The following is an 18278-nucleotide window of genomic DNA, read 5'->3' as shown; positions in this document are numbered from 1 at the left end:
CTGCCCCTCACCCCTACCTCCGCCCCAGCTCGCGGCTGATGACGACGTGGATCGTCATTAATTTGATGACGACATAAATTCCACTCCAGGATCTGAGGATCTGGGATGAACCCCTGGGTCTGGTTTCCAGGAGGGCCTGACCGCGCCCACAACAGGGGTAGGGGTGGGGCGGAACTAGGAGACTCAGCAGGGAAGTTGGGGAGATGGAGGCCGGAGGTACTGGGACTACAGCGCTGCCCGGGGTGTCTCGGGCCAAGGAGACCCCTGGCGGGACTTCTGCGCCTCGAGTCTCCAGCGCAGCCGGAAGGGAGGGGGTAGCCCGGAGGCGGCGCCGGAACCGGAAGTTGCCTCTGCCTGAACCGAAGATGGCGGCTGCGGCGCCGCGCGCCCTAGCTCCGTAACCACCCGTAACCAATGGAGCCGCGACGCTGGGGTGACTTACGGCGACGGCTTCTGCGCGACGTTCGATGATGCAATCTTCGTGTTGAGGAGGCTGCCGGCGCGCTCCGCGGGGAGGCTAGGTGGCTGCGTGTTGGCGGCGATGTCCTTGGAGGTGGTCAGGGCGGCCGCAGGGATGGTGCTCGGTGAGTGAGGCCGGCGTCGGGGGTGCGGTGTGAGTGGCGCCCCTGCCGCGGGCCGCCCCCGCGTTCCTGCCGAGTACAGCTCTCAGCGCTGGGCGCGGGTGGAGGCGGGCGGGCCGGGCCGGGCTTCTCCCGGGCGCCGCAGGCTCCCCGCGCGGCCCCGCTGAAGGAAAGCCCGTGATTCCGCTGAGAGGCCCGGCCAGACCTCAGGGCCGCCCCCCGAGGGTGTGCGTCTTCCGAGTGACCCTCAGGAGACGACTCGAGAATGCCTGTCTCGCTCACCCTCGTTTATGTGGGGAGGGCCTGGGGAGGCCATCTGGTGCAGTAGGCAAAGGAGAAGCGTGTAGGAGATCCGAAGTGATGTCTCTGCCCGCTCACAGTTGTGAGGCCCTTGTGCAATTCGTTTACCTTCGGAACTTTTGGTTTTCTTTAAAGGCCAGAGGAAACTGATGTTTATTTTGATTTTCTGTGCTCTGGCACCAGGATATCCGATTTATATATTTCATCCTCAGTACTTTAAGATATGGGTATCGTTTCCCTCATTTTACAGGCTCAGAAACAAGCCCAGAAAGGTTAAGTGAACTCTCCAGGGTCCCTGGCTGTTAAAGTGCAACGTCCCAGTCGGACAGTCTGGCCAACTACAAAGCCCTTGCTCTGTTGTTGGGATTCAAGTAGAAGCAGTATCACAAAGGAAAACGATCAGAGTTCATTTTGAAAAGCTAAATTTGATCAGTCTCTTCTTACCGAATGGATGTCCTTGGAGAGGGGAGTGGGGAAATAAACTGATAAAATTTCTTTTGGACTTTGATACATTTTTTTAATTAAAGAAAATCTAAGTATCTTTTGGCTGCGAGCATGGCTGTGGGATCTCAGGGATCCCGGGACGGAACCCGCACCTCGCGCATTGGCAGCGTACAGTCGTTACCACTGGACCGGCAGGGAAGTCCCTGCTGCTGCTAAGTGCGGCAGTCGCGTCCGACTCTGTGCGACCCCATAGATGGCAGCCCAACAGGCTCCCCGGTCCCTGGGATTCTCCAGGCAAGAACACTGGAGTGGGTTGCCATTTCCTTCTCCAGTGCACGAAAGTGAAAGTGAAGTCGCTCAGTCGTGTCCGACTCTTCGCGACCCCATGGACTGCAGCCTACCAGGCTCCTCGGTCCATGGGATTTTCCAGGCAAGAGTACTGGACTGGGGTGCCATTGCCTTCTCCAGGGAAGTCCCTGCAGTTTGATAATTTTCACTGATCAGATACGTGTTCTGTTTACAAAGATAAAGAATGGATAAAGTAGCTGCAGTATGAGGTGACTGGTAATTATTGACCAAATGAGTAACTTATTCTTTTTTTGTAAAACAGCAGAACTGTATGTCTCCGACCGAGAGGGAAATGATGTTACTGGTGATGGAACCAAGGAGAAACCTTTTAAAACAGGCCTTAAGGTAGTGCCTCTTCCTCATTAGGAAAACGACTTTGTATTTACTAATGACTCCTGCCAGTTGTTATATGACTTGTCAGGAGTCTTATCTCAAGCACTAGATTTGAAGAGAACTTGCCGAAAAGGGCAAGTAAGGGGTGTATACAGGTATGTAGCTTTAAGGGTATTAGATGCTGTATGCCTAAAGTTATTTGAACTTCCTTTTTCAGAGGGGTGGGGGGGCATACGCCTTGAGGCTTGTGGGATTTTTAGTTCTCCGGCCAGGGATTGAAGCCAGGCCTTTGGCAGTGAAAACACCAAGTCCCTAACCTCTGGATTATCAGGGAATTCCCCTTGAATATTTTTAATAGGTGTCTTCTTTTCTTCATTACCATCAGCATTGCATCTTGGAATTTTTCTCTCCAATGAGTCAAATGATCAGTCTTTTAATTCTTGTAGAAATAAAAGTTATCTTCCCATAGTCATACTGAGTTTATTCCAAACATTTCTTCCAGACGGACTCCTCAGAGTTCTCTTGGTGAATTTACCACTTGAATCCAGGTGTGACCTTGAACCTTGAGGTTCAGGAACCTGATTTATATCAGTACTAGGAAGGGGACCCATTCCTCAGAACAGGCTCTCAGGATTGCATGAGTCTGGAGCCTAAAGCTGGGATGCTAATTTAACAGTAAATTATTGTTTCTCAGGATAGTAGAATCCATCAGTAAGTTTAGCATGTTCTCTAAGCCAACTTACATGAAAGGCCAAATACAGTGCAGATGAGTTCTTCAGAAGCTTGGACTTAGGACGTAGGTATCTGATTGTATTAGGTTACCATGTAGGGCCAGGAAGCCATCCCTCTGGAGGTATCTGTGGCCTTGTCTGTTGACTGGAATGGCCACAGCTGCTACAGAAGGAAGCTGGATAGTGCCCGGCACCAGGGCGAGCACTGCCCTGACTTTCCTGTGTATCCGTGGCTGGCCAGTCCCCCTTGTGAGCTGTGTTACAGCATTTGTTTAGGTCATTATCAAGTGTTCCTGTCCTAGGACCATCGGCTCCTCTTTTAGCTCATACTCTGATTATGTTTTGGTGTGTCAAACACGAATCTTACTGGTTTTAAACCTTAGCAGAAAGACTCTCATTTCAGATTGTTGGGGTGATTCCCCAGAACTGACAGTAGTGTTTAGATGAATGCATGCTGTTAGCAAAAAGTGTGCCGGTCTGATTTGGAGAATTACTCTTGGGTCCTTTCAATGTGTGATAGCAAAGAAAGAATCAGTACAGATTATCAGGTAGTAAATCAACTCTTAGTGATTTACAAACATCTTTACAAAGTCTGATTGTTAAAAGAAGAAGCTGAACTCTGTTGGATGTTTCCAAAAGATCCAGGTTCCCTCCTCCTCTTTAGCAGTAATTGAGTTGAGACTGCTGTTCAATCAAGAAGAAAAGTATTTTTCAGGTTTGGAAGCTACATCTTTAGAAAAGGTCAGATTTCATAAGCTTCAGATGTTATACTAGAGACAACAACTCATTACGTTTCTTGATTGATGATAATTTAGGAGCAGATTTGAAGGAATACTTGAAGCAATTAATAAAATACTTATTTTTTACATGCTTCCAACCATCAAATTTTTTAGAAAAGAATATAAACTATAAGATATTAAATGATACAGTGATATCAGATATGTTCCAGTATATCTGGAAAGGTTGAAAAGGGGTACATATTCTACACATAGGAATTTTTCCAGTTAAATGAAACTTAGCCTTCTGCGTCCCTGACCATTATGTTGTTGAGAGTTTCTGAAATGACTTGCCTGGATCCTTCGTGAGGATTAACCATCTGGAGCTGCTCTGCAGTTGGCCTCTGCTGTCGGCTGTCCCTTCAGTTGTCAGCATACTTCCTGCTGGTCCCTGTGGCCTCTTCAGATCTGTTGCTTCTTGTTCACGAGTGTGGGGAACTACATTACTGTGTAACATGACATCGCTAGGATTGCTCAGGAGAGGATGGTCTACTACAGTCTTAGTATGTTCAGCCGTGCCTTCTATCAGCATTGACTTTTGGCTGGTGGGGTCTTCGTGTTTTCTTCTGGGCTCTTGGTGATGTTCTAGGTGATGGAAGTTACCTCGTGAGTCAGGTGTTACCTTAATTTTAAACATTGCATGATGTTAAAGGAATGTCCTTTTTCTCCCTTCCCCAAGGCTTTGATGACAGTTGGAAAAGAACCCTTTCCTACCATTTACGTAGATTCACAAAAAGAAAATGAGGTAAGGTAAACCCAGAACTTTATAGGATTTGATTTTGTGAAGAAATTTTCATTAGAATACAGAGGTCTGGAAAACACTAAATGTCTATTTATCTCTCCAGAGGTGGGATGTTATTTCTAAGTCCCAGATGAAGAACATTAGGAAGCTGTGGCACAGGGAGCAGATGAAGAGTGAGTCCCGGGAGAAGAAAGAGGTGAGCAGTGGTGCTCTGTGACCGTTTTTCAGTTTGGGACACCAGATGCCATGTTAACAGATTGCCCACTTACTAAAACTAGGCAGAAGACAATTTGCGAAGAGAGAAGAACCTGGAAGAAGCAAAGAAGATTACCATTAAAAATGACCCAAGTCTTCCAGAGCCGAAATGTGTAAGTGTGATGCGTGTTGTTCACATATGGTGGGCCCCCGGGTCACACTGTTCCTTTCTGTGTCTGAGGAGCGTGCTGCCTGCTCTGGTCTTTGCACTCTTTGTCTTTTCTTTCAGAAGGAAGAGAGAGCAGTAGTGCTGGAGAGTTGTGAGTCTGGTCCTTGTGGGGCTCACTTTTTAATAAAATTGAGTGATCTCTGTGTTGAACACATTCTGTCCCCACTGAAAGCTGGCAGCCCTGGCATCTGGGCCTGGTGGGCTGTGGGTCTCAGTCAAGTGATTTTACCCTTCCTGGGGGCAGTTTCCTCACCATAAAAGGAAGAGGTTGAAATCCATGATTCTCATGACCTCTTAAGAGAAAAAGTTTTTCGTGATTTTTTTTTAATTGGATTATATTTTTGTTCTTTCTAGAAGAGAACAGTTGTTATTGCTGCTGAATTGTTGTGTTTTTCCTGCTTCCTTAGTGAGGGAGCTGTGTGCTTGGCCACACCCGCCAGACCCTTCCTCCCCTCGCCGTTCCCCTCCATCCCCCGGATGAAAAGCCAGCCTTGGAAGCATCCACCTCCCAGGGTGGCAGGAGGGTCCGGGAGGTCAGGGAAGGGGCTCTGCATGGACTAGGGTTGTTGCTGCCATGAATTTTATTGACTCATTGACTTTATGTAGCAATATCTGAAGTTCTGGGTGTTTCGCACAGCCAGTTCTGCACTAAGAGGAAGAAGACTTGGATTTTTGTTTTTAACCCCTCTGGTGTGGTGAGATTTTCTGGCTCTGACCTGCGGTGGAGTGGCTATCTGCAGTTTTACGTCACGTGTGGCTTTTTAACACTTTGCTGCCACCCATCCGATATTCGTGACAAAGTTGGTATGTGATGAATGACATGCTGGGTCAAACGTTATTTACTTTAACTTGACAGGTGAAGATTCGGGAACTAAAAGGATATAGAGGCCAAAGGATAAAGGTGTTTGGCTGGGTCCACAGGCTGCGTAGGCAAGGTAACTGGCAGAGTTGTACTTTTCTCTCTCTCTTTAATTTTCAATATTCCTAGTACAATATTGTCAAGTAATTAGCTTCCAATTAAATAAATTTATATTTTTAAAAAAGGCACATAAACTAGTTTAAGAAAAGATTCATTCTTTTCAATATAAATATTTAGACAAATCAAGAAATAAAATGGCATGTAGTATAAAATTTTTTTTCCATATCCCTAGTCTTAAATGAAGAACATAAGAAAAAGCATTTACTTAAGGGTATTTTTGTTTGGGAATGCTAGCTCTTTAAAGGAAACAGTGATTTATATCCTAAGGTCATTCTTTTAGTACAACTATTGAAAGTTTAAAAATTTAAATGTTGCTTAACTGTACTGGATACAATCAGTTGTATCCACTGATCCTGGATCAGTGATCAGGAGGTATCCAGGAAGTGTTTGCTGAGCTGCACTGCATTATGTAATGGAAAGCAGGGGTTGCCTACAGAAAGTGCAGAGCCAGATCCGAAGCTTCACTGGGGTTCGTGCTGGTTTATGATTAGCATATTTATACTTGGTCCTGATGTTTTGCTTTCTCTTTTCATTATTATTATGCTTTTGCATGTCTTTTATTTTAAGTGGTTATCAAATCCTTCATAAAAAAAGAAACGGGGCATAAAAAGCCACGAGTGATTCCGTGTGGCCGTGTGTGCCCCCTCCAGGGGACACGCTGTGCTGGCTGTTGCAGGGGACTCGGGGGTGAAGGAGACTCAGCCCCTCGACTGCCATGTCTTCGGCCTTGCTTTCCCCTGATGCTGTGGGTCAGGAGGCTCACATAGGGTTTGAAAATACAGTGAAGAAGGTGAAATACTTTTCCAGATACTGAGTAGTGACACTACTTCAAAGGAACGAGGCCCCGTAGGAGGTTTGAATTTTCCGCATTTAAACTTGGCAGTTCCTTCATAAACGATTAAATTATGAGAAAGTGCTTTCAGGTGCCTCAAGAACATTCCGGCTAAATGTCCTCTTTGTCGTTTTTAGGAAAGAATTTAATGTTTCTGGTGTTGCGGGACGGTACGGGTTTTCTCCAGTGTGTCCTGTCAGATGATCTGGTAAACATTTTTTCATATTTACGATGGCTGAATGTTTGATTTTTTTCAATAGGTTCCTTTATTGTTAGTTTAGGGAATTTGGGCATCTGGAACTGTTGTTGTGGGAAATTTCAAACATCTCAAAAATGGAACAGCAGGAGGAAACCTCCCAGGCTTCTCTCTCAGCCTCAGTAATGTCTTAGTTAAGCTGCTGTGACTGAGTGCCATAAACTGGGGCGTGGTAACAACAGAAGTTTATTTCTCACGGTTCTAGTGGTTGGAAGTCCAGATCAGGATGCTGGCGTGGTCAGGTTCTGGTGAGGGCCCTCTTCCCGGTTGCAGACTGCCCACTTCCTGTTGTATCCACATCCTCAGCTTGCAGAGAAGGGAAAGCATTCATCCCATTCATGAAGGTTCCACCCTCATGCCCTGATGTAATCCTAACTACCTCTCAAAGGCCCCACCTCCTAACAGCATCATGTGGCAGGAAAGGGTTTCAACATAGGGATTTGGGAGGGATACACATTAAATCTTTGATAATTAACATATTGCCAATTCTGGTTTATTCTCCACCCCCTTTTATTTCCCATACATCATATTTCATGTAAACATACTTGCATATGCTTCCCCAGGAAGAAATATTTTTAATATAACCAGACTACCATTATCACACCCTCCAAAAAAAAAAATATCCAGTCACATTCTCCCAATTGATACATAATGTCTTTTTACAGTTGGTTAGTTTGAATGAGGATTGGAACAAGAGCTACATGTTGCCTTTAGTTGATAATGTCTCTGAAATCTCTCTCAATCTATAGCAGTTCTCCCCTTTCATTTTCTTTTCTCCACTGCATTCCCCCATGCAATTATTGGAAAGAACTGGGTCATTTGTCCTGTAGGACTTGTCACATTCTGGATTGGTCGATTGCATCCTAAGGTGTAAATGTTCCTCTATCCTTTTTGTTTCTTACAAGCTGGAGGTTAGGTCTGATCATATTCAAGTCTTCTTGATAGAACTACTTCATGGACATAGCTGTCTTCTTTCAATCACATCACACCATGAATCACATCATTCCAGTCGTCCTTATGATTAGTGGATTCAGGTGTTGATGGCCTATCCCTCCCTTATAAAGTTCTTCACTTTTTAAGAGAGATGTGGACTAATGTGTGCACACATATGTATGCACGTACACATAGGATGTGTGCACATACGTGTATGCACGTGCACGTGGGGTGCGTGCACGTGTGTGTGTATCTACGTACAGATGAATGTTTGGTTGAATGGCCGTCTTTTATTTTACTAGTTTTGGACTAGATATCTTGTTTATAAATAACCCCCTTTGCTTTCTGTGTGGTAGAATATTTTACTATAAATGTGAGCAGCTAAATTTGAACTTGATCTTTTCGTAGTGTCAGTGTTACAATGGCGTTGTCTTGTCCACTGAGAGCAGTGTCGCAGTGTATGGAATGCTGAATCTTACCCCAAAGGGCAAGCAGGTGAGTGTGTGGAGTTTCTGAGAGAAGAGTGGTATGCTTGTTGCTTTCCAGTGTCTGGGTTTTTTTTTGGAATTTAGCATTATAGATATAAAGATGTGATGCCCTTGCTAACTTTAGAGTGCCTTCTTCTTTTCCAGTGAAATATGTGTGCTGTACAGCTTGTATGATGTAACAATCTCAGTGATTTTCAGCCTAAAGAATTACTGAATAATCTTCAAGGGCGAGAATAACTTGCTGTTTATATGTGAATAATTTCTCAGCTAGGTGAAAATAAAAATTTCATCTACTGGAAGTGTTTCAGGAAAGAACAGTAATCTAAATTTGAAACTCTTAAAATAGAATTTGAAAGGCTCTTAAAAAAAAAAACTTAAATATAACTCGGACAGTCAGAATTGTTTGTTCCCCAGCCAACACACACGTCACCTAGTACCAGTTAAGAGCTGCTGCTACTGCTAAGTCGCTTCAGTCGTGTCCGACTCTGTGTGACCCCATAGACGGCAGCCTACCAGGCTCCCCCGTCCCTGGGATTCTCCAGGCAAGAACACTGGAGTGGGTTGCCATTGCCTTCTCCAATGCATGAAAGTGAAAAGTGAAAGTGAAGTCGCTCAGTCGTATCTGACTCTTAGCGACCCCATGGACTGCAGCCCACCAGGCTCCTCGGTCCATGGGATTTTCCAGGCAAGGGTATTGGAGTGGGGTGCCATCGCCTTCTCCGAGTTAAGAGCTACTTGTTGGTAATTATTGTTCAAGTAACAATTGTGGTGGGATTGGTTCCTGGGATAGAAAACAAAGATGACATATTAAGCAGCAGAGGGAGCCCATGGGGTCCTACCAAGAGACTAGAAACACTGGTAAAAAAGACTCCCAGAGTCCCTGTAAGGAACCTGTACTAGTGAATATCTGGTTCGGGGTGACTGGACTTGCCTGGTAAGTAATGCGATTGCACAGTGGAGCGGCTGTCTTGGTGTTTCTTGCTGCCAGTGTTGGGCACCGAGATGGCTATATATTCCACATTGTGTGGCTTCTACATACAAGGCTTTTGATGGGGGTATTAGGGAGGGTTGGAATTTCTACTATCTATACGTTCCAGAGAGAAACGTCTTTTAGTAAAACCTTGGTGTTTAAGGAAGTTTTCGATGTGGGTGTTACGTTACTTTTGAATTATTGGGCAGAGGTTGGAAAGATCTAAAATGTTGACAGTAGTTAGTGGTTACTCCAGGTCATGGGATTATAGTTTATTTTCTAGCTTGTGCTTTTCTGTTTTTTAAACAGTGTGTGTGTGTGAGTGCATTACTCTGAAAGAAATATTAAATCTGTCAATATGAAATTCAATTACTGGGTCTTTGTGTTTAGAAGGGTAGGCTGGTAAAGATAGCTTCTTAGAAATATAAGCTTACTGAAAATGTTGCCACGAGTGAGGCCCCCTCGTCCTGTACACTTTCTGTCTCCTTCTCCCTCCCTCTCTTCCTCCCCGCCCTGTTTAAAACTAGGCTCCGGGGGGCCACGAGCTGAGCTGCGACTTCTGGGAGCTGATCGGGTTGGCCCCCGCCGGAGGTGCTGACAACTTGATCAATGAGGAGTCCGACGTGGACGTCCAGCTCAACAACAGACACATGATGATCCGCGGGGAGAACATGTCCAAAATCCTGAAGGCGCGCTCCGTGATCACCAGGTGCTTCAGAGACCACTTCTTCGACAGGGGGTACCACGAAGTAAGTGCGCGCGGTCGTCCCTGCAGACGACGCCCTTCGCGTGTGTGCCCTTGAGCCTGGTGCTCACAGGAGGCCTGTCTACCCCTTTCCTGCTTGTTGGCGCAGATCACTCCTCCAACGTTGGTGCAAACACAGGTGGAAGGCGGCGCCACGCTCTTCAAGCTCGACTATTTTGGGGAAGAGGCGTATCTGACGCAGTCCTCTCAGCTCTACCTGGAGACCTGCATTCCAGCTCTGGGGGACGTCTTTTGCATCGCACAGTCATACAGGGCAGAACAGTCCAGAACACGAAGGCACCTGGCTGAGTATGCGGTTGTCTTTTTGCTTTCGTTTTAAATTTTGTTTTCTGAGAAAACACGTTCAGAGAAGCAATCTTCATGGAGGTAAATGACAGTCTGTGTAAAAACCTCTGAAGTATTAAGAGGTTTTATAAAGGGTACTTGAATGAATTAATGGAAACTGTCCAAGAAGTTCTACCTCGTAGCTCACGAAGGTCTGTTAATTTGCTCTCTCTTGATCCTTTATGTGTTGGGGAATAAACAAGAAATCACTAAGAAGGGGGAAAGGAAGTCGGGTGAGCTAAAACTGATTTGCAGAATTGGGAGTTGACTAGCACGGTGGGAGTTTTACTTTTCTGGACAGTTTCCCAGCGTTAAGATCCTTGCTCTAGAGAAACTTAGTGGAAAGAAGGGTGGCTCTGAGCTAGTGTCGTGTTCCTCAGATACACTCACGTGGAAGCCGAGTGTCCTTTCCTGACCTTCGAGGAGCTCCTGAACCGCCTGGAGGACTTGGTGTGTGACGTGGTCGATAGAGTCCTGAAATCACCCGCAGGAAACATAGTGCGCGACCTCAACCCGGTAGGCCTGCTGTTGTTTGGAGACATGAAATGAGGGTTCTGTTTTAGAAGGCAGCAAGGTCCATGTTCTCGATTTTTACAGATTTAATAGCTTGGGGTCCACATTCTCCATTTTTACAGATTTAATAGCTCGGTAAGCTTTGAAATAAATGACTGGTTTTTTGAATTATAATTGATATGTAACATATTACTTTCAGGTGTACACCCTAATGCCTTGGTATATATATACGTATATATTAGAAAACGGGGCTTCCCTGGTGGTCCAGTGGTTGAGGGCCCATCTGCCAGCGCAGGGAACGCGGATTCGATCCCCAGCCTGGGAGGGTTGCATGTGCCTCAGGGCCACTGGGCCTGCACACCACAACTACTGGAGGCCACGTGCGCTGGGCCTGTGCCCCCAAGCGAAGCCCCACAGTGAGAAGCTGCACACCACAACGCAGACCCAGCGCTAGGCCTGTGCCCCCCAGAGAAGCCCCACAGTGAGAAGCTGCACACCGCAACGCAGACCCAGCGCTAGGCCTGTGCCCCCCAGAGAAGCCCCACAGTGAGAAGCTGCACACCGCAACGCAGACCCAGCGCTAGGCCTGTGCCCCCCAGAGAAGCCCCACAGTGAGAAGCTGCACACCACAACGCAGACCCAGCGCTAGGCCTGTGCCCCCCAGAGAAGCCCCACAGTGAGAAGCCTGCACACCGCAACGCAGACCCAGCGCAGCCAAAAATAAATAAGATTTTAAAAAATAGAAGATGACCCCACGCCACACCTAGTTACAGCTTTTTTCTTGTGATGCAACCTTTCAAGATCCTTTCCTATCAACTTTGGGATTTATAATATAGTATTACTGATTATAGTCACCATGTCATCCATCACATCCTGTTGGGACTTAACCTCTTTTGTTACCTGGAAGTTTGTATTTTTTGATCCCCTTCACCCATTTCCAGACTGATATTTTAAAGACTAAAATTGGATACTGGTCATTGCCAATAATTTCGTAGTATTTTAACTTACATAGAAAGTTGGTATGTGTTTTCCATTTTTAGGGATGTCCAGTTTTGGGGAGGGGATGTTTGACCGCACTGCATGGCTTGTGGGATCTTAGTTCCAGCTGGATGCTTGGCAGTGGAAATGCAGAGTCCTAACCACTGGACTGCCAGAGAATTCCCCAAGTTGCTTTTAAGTCTGAAAGAATTTTTTTTAAGGTTTAAAAATAGCTTTTATTTCTTAAAAGTTAACATGGCATAACAGGAAACCAAAAACACTCCAGATGCAGAAAACAAAGTCATTCGTAATCACAAGCAGTTTACTGTTTGATAAGCCCTTCTAGTTCTTAGGTGTGTGTGTTCACAACTAAGCATCTATTTTTATATAATTAAGATCATAACAGTTATGTATCATACTGTTTCACACATCATGAATATTTATCTTTTCAAAGTCCCAAAGCTATGAGTATTTTGATAAATAAGAATGCACTGCACCAGCTCAATCTGGAAGGAAAAAGAATGTAATTCAGCCTTTCTTGGCGACAAAAATTTCAGAGAAGACAAAAAGGGCAACAAGCCTCTAGATAAAGATATTGGCAGAGTTAGGATTAAAATTCCCTTAATGTTCAATTAAAAATGAGACCTAAATCAACAGTACACAAAGTGTAACGCTTCTAAGAGGACTTATTATCTGATCCAAACTATTAAAAGTATTAGCAAGGAGGTATGTTTCCCTTGAATTAATTACTAAATAGTGCGTTCCTGTAGTACCAAGAAATGTACACACATTATCCTCAAAATATAAACATGAACACATCCACCCCTCCCTTTATGCTTCTGCTCCTCTGCTGCCAGCATCAATGAACAAGTCCTGGCGTTCATGAAGTAATATCTGATGATAACGGTAAATATCTCTTGAAATGTTCGTGTGAATGGTTTCTTTATATACACCATGTTTTTCCTTTCTACTGTAGAATTTTAAGCCCCCTAAACGGCCTTTCAAACGGATGAACTATTCAGATGCGATTGTGTGGCTGAAAGAACACAACATAAAGAAAGAAGACGGAACTTTCTATGAATTTGGAGAGGTACAAATTCCTCTGTAGTCACTGTGTCAAAGGGAGCCTCATGCTTCAGTGGATTGCTGCTTCCGGTCACCAGCAATGTAGGAGGCGTCTGCTTGTTAAATAAATGATAACCACAGACCCTCCTTCCTGGGCTTATTTGAGCATCCATGGCTCAGTAGGTATCGCGTGGTCCTTGGGGCAGTGCCTTTTCTGGGGTCATCAGTACATATTACCCAGTTTGTAGCCTTCGCACCCATCCTTTGTCTCATTCCTCTCCCGTAAGCCCTTGTTCTGACTAGCTCTGGTTGTAATTCTCTAGACTGGCAGGACCCTTCAGAACGTTGTGAACTTTGAAGTCACGTGCAAAGTGTTGGCATGTGTGTATGCTTGTCTTGGTTTTCTGGAGAAAGTAACTGACTCTTTCAAAAAGGATAAAAAGTGAAAGTGTTAGTCACTCAGTCATGTCTGACTCTCTGCTTCCCCATGGACTCTTCCTGCCAGGCTCCTCTGTCCATGGGATTGCCCAGGCAAGAATACTTCCTTCCTCCATAACAGTGAGTTAAAACTCCTTCGTATGAAGGAGGTTCAAAGAAGAAAATAGACACTGGTTAAAGTGTAAAACCAGGAGAGAAGGCTTTGATGGTGAAGGTGGCCCAGCGCCCCAGATACAGGGAGCATGTCTGTCTTGCCCGGGAGCACCCTCCCAGCACTGTGTGTGCGAACAGGTTATCAACACAATTCCAAACCCGCCTCCTTGTGCATTTAACCGCTCCTTACGTAGTATTTGCAAATCTGTTTTACAAAGGAAATGTGTGATTTTTGTTTCATTTTTAGAAAGGAATTAGGACAGTGTACTAAGCTTATATAAATTACTTTGTTTCATGAGTTCGGTTGACGTTGTGTAAAACCAGATTCTGTGCTGAAAACCTGAGCGCTGTCACCACCTAGTACAGCAAGCTGGTGGGATTGAGTGGAAAGAACGCGAGCCCCCCAGGTGGGCTTCAGTCCCACCTCTGTCCTCGCTGCTGAGTAACAGAGGCCAGCGACCCCGCTGTCTGATTCCCTGTCTCTGCCTTGGAGGTAACGTCCGCTTGTAAAGTCAGAGGACTTATTGAGCTCAGGGCCCAGCAGGCAGTCCTCCGAGCCTGTCAGCATTTCCTCTCCGCGTCAGCGGCATCCCACGCACAGGAGGGGGCTAGGATAGAGCAGAGGTCTCCAGCCCCTGGGACAAGCAGTGAGACCCTTTTCCTGCAGTTCGCATGTGAAGAGCTCTCCCGCTCACCGCTCATTTCCTCTCTGGACTGTAGAGGGCGCAGGGCTCCAGGGCCAGAGCTTGCAAACCACTGTGCCCGCCGACGGGGGAGCGCCCTCAGTGCTTAGCCTTAAATCAGTCAGTCTTGCCCCATTCTTTCCAATCAGTTTTTACCAGGATGAGTTTTTTCAGTTTGCACTTGAATTTATGTGTGGTTTACTGAAGGATGCGTGAGCAGAAAACAGATTAACTTGATTCATCATCATCTAACCTCTCTTGGCTAACTACTGCAGGTGTGGTTACACTTATAAATTCGACACTGATTATTTGTCTTACAGCTGTGTCTTAGGACTGTTGAAGGCATGCAGATTTATTGTAACAGGAAAGGAGCGGAGATAACAGGGGAGTTTAAAGATTGGTGTTATTAATAACATAGTGTGTGTGTATAGATCAATGACATTGTGAAGCATTTGCTGATTATCTTACACCTTATGGGACTGGGTGGACTGCGTTTGCTTCAGACCCAGATAAAACTGGCCATTGGAAAGGGATAATGGAGCAGTATATCATCCCTGTGTGTGTGTGTGTGTGTGTGTGTGTATTCCTCGTGCGACGTGGCACAGATGTAATACAGGAAGAGGCAGATCTGCTTACAGAGATGGTCCCTTACACCCGCGTGGTCATGGGTTATGGGTGGACGTGTGTTCTGGGCTCTGTTGGGTGAGTAAGATGACGGACTGCCGCTGGATCAGAGAGCTGCTTCTGCCAGGGCGCCTTTCGAGGTCTAGATGTTCATGAAGCCCCTGTCTAACCTCAGGACATCCCGGAAGCTCCAGAGAGACTGATGACGGACACCATCAATGAGCCCATCTTGCTGTGTCGCTTTCCCGTGGAGATCAAGTCCTTCTACATGCAGCGCTGTCCCGAGGACCCCCGGCTCACCGAATCTGTCAGTCTAGGATTCACATAGTGATTTTGCTTCTGAATGTTGGGGGGCGGGGGCGTTGGAATAAGACACAGCTCATAGCAGATATTTTATTATAAATCTCCAGCATTTCAGGAAGTGTTTTCTGCGCTCTGATGGTGTTTAACCTGCCTTGTTGGATTACGGCATTTGAGTCATATTTGCGTTTGGCACGATCATCAGACGCTTTTAGTGATTTCCATTCAAACTCTAGAGCAGTGCCATGACTGAGAGCCTGGTCGTAACTGTGTTTTATTTACTCATTCTGAAAGGTCGACGTGTTAATGCCCAATGTTGGTGAGATCGTGGGTGGCTCCATGCGTATCTGGGATAATGAAGAGATCCTGGCAGGTTACAAAAGAGAAGGGATTGATCCCACTCCCTATTACTGGTACACGGATCAGGTAAAAACTTTTATTAAATAAACCCTTTAACGTTTTTTCAACATAATAGTTCTGTTTAAATTGAAATCGTCAAAAGAGAAGAATTCAGGGTGGTACCTTAGCATGTGAAGGAGCTGTATTCAGTCTCGTGGTTTTAATAATGTGGCATGTGAGCATTGCGGGTTTTGTTTTTGGCCACTAATATGTTAACTTAATTTGAAAACCTGTTAACTGCTGGCCTTGCTCGTTGCTACTGAGTTTTTAAAAATGTGTCATCAGATCCTACTAATATCTAGTTGTTCCTTTTCTTCTGATAAACAGACATTAGCTTAATTTGAAGTGTGAAATCTTTTCTTTCTAGGGTGTTAAATCCCTGGTTTATTTTTCATATCCAAGTATTTTTTCCCATGTGGTCCATGAAGGAGTGTAGCTTAAGGGTCGAATCCCTTGTTTGTTTTTGGCTGCGCTGGTCATGGTTGCGGGGCACAGGCTTCTCACTGTGGTGGAACGCGGGCTCTAGGGTGTGCGGGCCGCAGTAGTTGCGGTGCCCGGGCTTAGCTGCTCCTGAGCACGTGGGATCTTCCCGGACCAGGGATCGAACCTGTGTCCCCAGCATTGGCAGGCAGATTCTTAACCACTGGATCCCCGGGGAAGTCCAAGGGTTGATCCCTTTACCACAATAAGCTGACTCATTTTACAGCAGAAAATTTTCACTATTTTAGACAAAATTGTAAACTAAGCCTTTACTCCTCTGTCTCTTTCTCTAACAGAGAAAATATGGCACGTGTCCACATGGCGGCTATGGCCTGGGCTTGGAACGATTCTTAACCTGGATTCTGGACAGATACCACATCCGAGATGTGTGTTTGTACCCTCGGTTTGTCCAGCGCTGCAAGCCATGATCGGTCCCCCCAACCCCCAGAGCTTTAAGGAGAGAACACGGTTCATGGAAGGAACAGACTGCCTCTTAAAAAAAAAAAAGAAGCCAAAATCTTCCCCCCGCTTTTTTTTTTTTTAATTCCACTGGGGTATATCCGTTTCTGTTTTCTCTTTTTTATTCCTGCTACCACAGAAAGCAGTTCAAAACATTTTGAATATCAAGTAACATTGATGTTATCATTTTAAGGAAAAAATACCCATTACAAAGTTTGGGAGAAACTGTGGCATGTAGCTTTGCAGTTAGGAGTATGTCTCAGCGCTTTATCCACCTTTAGGTTACAATCTTTATGTTGTATATACCACATATATCATTAAATAATTTTAAATTATGATCTGAGACATTCCAGTAATTTAATCTCTCTGTCCTTTTAAGTATAAATGGAATTCTTTTAATTTCTACCACTTTATCGTATCAATGAGTTCAACACCTTGGGGAAAAATTGACAATATGCTGTAAAAATCTGCTAGTATTAGAACAGAGCCTAAATCAGTAGATACAGGAATGATATGACTACAATCTTTTGCATCCGTTGTGAATCTTTCCTAAATCTCATAGCTGCTTATGCTAAAGCATACAAATTGGTGTGGAGGAATTTGTAAAAATGGAATTACCTTAAACAGTTGAAAGTGACAGCAAGTTTTTTGGCACATCAGTGAACAGCTTTCTTTCTCGGATTAGTTTAAAGAGGCAGGGTGATCTCTCTCTCCTGGTAGTTCCACAGTAATTCAGAACAGAGAAGTTCCCAAAGCATTTGCAGCTGGCATCTTAAGGACAGCCCTCCGTGGTGGTTGGTGTCACCCCACATACTGTGTCTTTAGATCTAATTTCTCCTACCTTATTAACTCTCAGGCTTACTGAATGGCTTCCTTTCGGGTTTGGTTAATTTCTCCCCTCAAATGCATGTCAGTGTATTCTCAGTAAACTCTGTTCCTAGCAATCAATAAATGGACACATGTAAAAACTCTTTGCTGACTTAATTTTTTAAAGCTGAATGTCTCTTTCACATTAATTCGTGCCTTTTGTATTTTTAAAATACTTTTCATGATTTGTATGTGTGAAATTAGATACTACTGAATTTAGTAGGTGTTACTAAATACATGGTAAGGAAAAGGAAGGTGTTTTTAAAATTAGATGTGGGTGCTAGTTTCATTGCTTTTATAATCCTTTTTGTGTTTCTGGACACATTAGAGTGTATCTTATTTTGCAGTTAAGTGAAATGACAGATGTAAATGGGTGCGTTTGTAGTATATTTGGCCTCTATCTTTAAATAAGAAATACTGGTTAGAATGTGAATGAGCTTTAATTGGATTCAACTAGGCAATTCACTTGATCAGAATTTAGGTGAGGAGATTAGACTCATACATTTTAATTGTATACATTGGTCAAGCATCTTAAATACTGACAGAAAGCAGTGGGACTAGGTGGGGATAGGGGGTCAAGGTGACATCAAACCAGGAGTCCAAGCAGCAAACCTTAGGCACGTGGGCTCACGTTCCCTTCGCTCTGGTTGTCACTGTGACCCAAGCGCCACACCCCAGCACGTCCCCGCCAAGCGTCCACCTCACAGACACCCGGGTTCTGAGTCCCTGCTCTGGTAGGACTTGTCTCATGGCCCATAACCTCTCCCTGTCGTGTGATTCTCACACCAGCAACCCCCTGCACCATGGGTACTTGTGTAGCTGACCTGTTGCAAGTTTTGGAGACGGGTGGGAGGTTAGTCTTCACAGCAATTCAAATGACTTCAGTATTGGGTTGGCCAAAAAGCTTGTTCAGGTTTTTCCATGAGATGGTGCAGAAAAACCTGAACAAGCTTTTTGGCCAACCCCATACTAAGCTCTCCGTTTTGGTCAATGTCCTGCAGCCGTTCCTGGCCACCCGACTGCTCCCATCCGGCGGCCTCTAGCATTTTCTAAAAGTCTGCTGTTCGTTGACGTGGCTGTGGCAGGTGTTAG

The 18278-nt window shown here is 45.1% G+C and overlaps 1 protein-coding gene across 2 annotated transcripts; it reads left to right on the top strand.

The window, feature by feature from the left end:
* Window positions 1-352: 352 nt before the first annotated feature.
* On the top strand, window positions 353-17290 carry NARS1 (asparaginyl-tRNA synthetase 1). 2 transcript variants are annotated; one of them, XM_014483241.2, is made up of 15 exons: window positions 353-584; window positions 1939-2018; window positions 4193-4258; window positions 4359-4451; window positions 4534-4623; window positions 5536-5614; window positions 6628-6698; window positions 8088-8174; window positions 9665-9886; window positions 9992-10191; window positions 10608-10743; window positions 12695-12808; window positions 14857-14988; window positions 15276-15407; window positions 16157-17290. In XM_014483241.2, the coding sequence occupies exons 1-15, from the start codon at window positions 542-544 to the stop codon at window positions 16286-16288; spliced, it is 1677 nt and encodes a 558-aa protein (XP_014338727.2). In that variant the 5' UTR covers window positions 353-541; the 3' UTR covers window positions 16289-17290. The 2 variants fall into 2 exon arrangements, with proteins under 2 accessions (XP_014338727.2, XP_005910632.2); XM_005910570.3 differs by having other exon boundaries at window positions 1936-2018.
* The last annotated feature ends 988 nt before the right edge of the window (window positions 17291-18278 follow it).

Source organism: Bos mutus, chromosome 24 (genome assembly GCF_027580195.1).
Source record: "Bos mutus isolate GX-2022 chromosome 24, NWIPB_WYAK_1.1, whole genome shotgun sequence".
Taxonomy (NCBI): domain Eukaryota; kingdom Metazoa; phylum Chordata; class Mammalia; order Artiodactyla; family Bovidae; genus Bos; species Bos mutus.
The sequence above is the reverse complement of the archived record's forward strand: the minus strand, read 5'-3'. Positions and strand labels throughout refer to the sequence as shown.

What these genes read in the sequence shown, in the direction of transcription:
- NARS1 (XM_005910570.3), top strand. Translation starts at nt 542, where the DNA reads ATGTCCTTGGAGGTGGTCAGGGCGGCCGCAGGGATGGTGCTCG. An exon ending in CTTTTAAAACAGGCCTTAAG is followed by an intron (nt 2,019 to 4,192) that starts GTAGTGCCTCTT and finishes CCCTTCCCCAAG; the next exon opens with GCTTTGATGACAGTTGGAAA. An exon ending in TAGTGCGCGACCTCAACCCG is followed by an intron (nt 10,744 to 12,694) that starts GTAGGCCTGCTG and finishes TTTCTACTGTAG; the next exon opens with AATTTTAAGCCCCCTAAACG.